General features: G+C 33.7%; 1 protein-coding gene across 1 annotated transcript; it reads right to left on the reverse strand.

Annotated features, from left to right (window-relative positions):
* Positions 1–1458: 1458 nt before the first annotated feature.
* Positions 1459–3372, reverse strand: LOC130725486 (uncharacterized). The gene is made up of 7 exons (XM_057576709.1): positions 3229–3372; positions 2873–3140; positions 2443–2500; positions 2232–2353; positions 2062–2146; positions 1847–1982; positions 1459–1494 (listed from the first exon to the last, which is right to left on the reverse strand). Exons 1-7 carry the CDS (start codon positions 3370–3372, stop codon positions 1459–1461), a joined length of 849 nt encoding a protein of 282 aa, XP_057432692.1.
* Between the last annotated feature and the right edge of the window lie 330 nt (positions 3373–3702).

A 3702-nucleotide genomic window follows, 5' to 3' on the forward strand; every position in this document is an offset into this window, starting at 1 on the left:
ATAATTGTTACAACTGCACTTGAAACCTACAAGTGACTAACAATACACTGACTTAGCTATCACTAAGATTCACTCTCTTAGTCTTCTCTAGGATCCGATCAACCTTGATCTCCTAAAGGAACTAAACAAACTGTTTATCAAAGAATTGTTTACAAGAGATTTGCTTCTAAAAAGCTAATAGTAAACTCAATGAATTTCAGATGAAAGAAAGTTTAGAAGAATTTAAGTTTGTCTTGCGCGTATGTGAATGCTTCTAGCCGTTTCTTTCAGTCTTCAGCCTCTTTATATACTCCAAGGATTAGGGTTGAGCGTTGCATGGAAAATGCTACCGTTGGAGGGCAGTTCTGGAAAATCCAGCTTCTGCTGTGTCTGAGACTGTTAGGTAGGTCGTCAGGAAGGTACAGTTGCTTTTGTACTTGGATAGCGACTTGACCTTTAAACCTAGGAGACTTCTGATCAGGGGAATGCTTCATATTGGAACTTGTGAAGCTTGGTGATCAAAGTCAGAGGGATGCTTGGATCCTCTGACCTTCGTAACTTCTGCTTCTGGACCTTCAGAGCTTCTGGACCTTCAGAGCTTCTGATCCTCAGATCCTCTGATCTTCAGATCCTCTGATCCTCAGATCCTCTGATCTTCAGATCTTCTGATCTTCAGAACTTCTGACGAATATATCTTCTGGTGTCAGAATCAGAACCTGTTTGTCAAAACACTCAAGACAAACATTAGAGTATCATAGTTGTTCATCCACAAATAAATACTTGTTATCATCAAAACATAGAGTTGTACCACATGACCAAATCTTGATCTTACAGTAAATATAGGCATGTTTGTACTCAATTACTCCACTTCTAAGCTTGTCTTCAATACATTTTTTAGTTAAATTTCCATGGGATTAATCTCATTAATCTTCTTAGCATCATAATTCATAAGACTTCACCTAATTGAGCTCCAAATCGTTGTTCAATTAAGACTAACTAGTGTTATTTACCCGTGCGTTGCACGGCGATTAAATTTATTATAAAGATAAATCAGTAGTAATGTGTTTTTAACTTAGTTTAGTCTCTTTTGAGTAATTATCAAAGATATGGGATAAAACATATGTCACAAACATGTAGATGAATTGACCACAGTAAAAATATTTATTCGATGAGGTTTGTAGATACCTCAAAGTGTCATTACTTGAATAGTAATAAAAAACACATTTTTAAGTAATGCATTACATGACAATTGAAATAAGATAAACATAACAATGACAACAACATGAACCCTATAGCCTTTGTAGTCCATGATTAATGTTAAAGACATCATAACGGAGCTTGTTGTCAATTTGTGCTATAGAACCTAGAAAGGAAGAAAAAATTATTAGTGTAATAATCAGTAACTAATACAAATATATAAACTGTGTATAATTTGAAAGTGGTAAACTAACCATATAGAAACGTCATTATACCTTCAAATTAGATGATCAATAACTTGCTTGATATCCTTTTTTGCTGTATAACAATAAATATAATACCCATATCAGTTTTTATATTTCTACCATTTAAATTGAAATTACTTATAAGATAAATAAAAACTTACATGTCAAATAACGGTTTTCTGAAATTGGCATCCCTGATTCAGTTCTTTACACTGTAATGATAATTTTATTTTCTGAAGTCAAATAACGGTTTTTAATGTAACGATCAGTGGACATGATATCTTATTCCTTTTTCAAGATGTAAAGATTTTATTTATTTCAAAATTACATGAACCCTTTCAAATTAGAGTGGGTTCTTATTGCAGGCACTGGATACGGGCAAAATCTAATTTTTAAAATAAACACATTTGAACCCATATACATACCTCTGCAAGATCTTTTAGTTGCTCAATGGTTTTCCCATCATTCTGCTTTAAAAAATCATCTTCAGGGGCAGTTTTTCTTGCAGAATCTTGCAGCGGACTAATGACATGCACTGCACTATCATGTGATTCCAAAAACCTAACAGATAGACGATTAATTTATTTTATCTAAATAGAAAAAAGGGGAGTAAATTAAAACCCTTCAGAGCTTAACTGACCTAGTTCGGAGGGGGGCAGCTTCTTCTATGAGAGGATTAAAAATCACCTTGGTAGCTCCGTAAACATTTTGGAGACTTGTCTTACCTGTAGCATCCAAATTATGAATGTTTGCATTTACAAATTTGTCATGTACTTTAATTATTTGACACCAGATGAAACCTTAAAATACCTTTAAAGGGCTTGACTTTGACACAACTCACAACAACAACGACATTGGTTGCATCAGCAGATCCAAGGTAACCAACGACCTCATCGACATACTTTCCAAAAAAGGCGCATTCAACCCGAGCCCTACCAAAACAAATGAGAAATTATAAATTTTTAAAAACTTAATAATTAAACACGCGGAAACTTTGAATAAGGAATGATATTGGGTGTACCCATCTTGATCAAGTTCAATCGTAATTCTTTTTTGCTTCCCACCATCTTTTTCGAATTCTTGTTCAGCACTTGCACCAGTGAGAATTCCAATCACATATGTACAATCATAGAAACATTAATCCAAATAACATATTAGTAATTTTGAAAAACAAATGGAAAAAAAAAGAGGCTTAAGATTGTCCCAATTTAGGCTTGTTTATTTTTTTAATCATAAATTACACCAAACCGTATATTTTTAAACGTAAAATATATCTAGGCCAAACTGTGATTAAACAAATTTAATATAAATAATACGAAATTGGTGTTTAATGAAGCAAATCTTGGTTTTTTTTAGACTAACGTGGAAGCAAATCTCACATTTAAATCTAAAATAATTGTACGGGTTCTAGTCAATGGTCTTGCATTTAAATCTAAATTAATCTCACATACCTATCAAAAAAGACGTATCAAGATCCTTGAACATTATATCAGATATTGGTACAAAATTGTACGGGCTCAAGTCAATGGTCTTGTTGGGAACCAAGCGCACAGATGTATGAATATCAAAGTTAATTTTGAAAGGATGCGAGGTCGGTCGGAAATCACGACCGCTTTCTCCAACGCCGAAGAACGAAATCTGATATACACGACCCTCACTTAGTAAAGATTGGAATCGGTATATCAGAGTCTTCCGAACGGAAGCATGTATTTTACAACCCTGAAATTCAATTAAAGGATAACGTAAGAATTTATAATTTAAACAAAAATGACGTAAAAAAAGATAGTTTATGTGAAAAGTGATTTACCTTCTCATCCATGAGTATCATGTCCATGGAAAATGGAAGCTTGGATCCATATAGGCTTGGACTAAGCCACAACCGGTTCACCTTTGCGACAATACACCAGTTCTCTTTAGAGGCATCGATGGTTGAGAGATCGTCGATTGCCATTAGAACAAAGAAATCTTCAAAGGTAATGGTTGGTGGGAATAAAAGATGAATTTGAAGAATGAACATGAGGTTATTTATATTGGAAATTGAGAATTAGGGTTACTCCATTCTAAAAATGGAAGAAAAAAAAATAATGGCAGTCCACCTCCATATTTGCTGCGGCCTGAATCAACACACGGAGAAATTCAAAATCAGTTGTTTTTAAATCATATTGGTCAATCTCACTATTATTTGTTATGATTCATAATAGCATGGTCCTTTAATGGAATTTAATTTTGATGAGCTAGTTAAGGTAAATACCAGTTTTGTTTTCAATTCAAATACCGTGGA

Source organism: Lotus japonicus, chromosome 6, assembly GCF_012489685.1.
Source record: "Lotus japonicus ecotype B-129 chromosome 6, LjGifu_v1.2".
NCBI lineage: Eukaryota > Viridiplantae > Streptophyta > Magnoliopsida > Fabales > Fabaceae > Lotus > Lotus japonicus.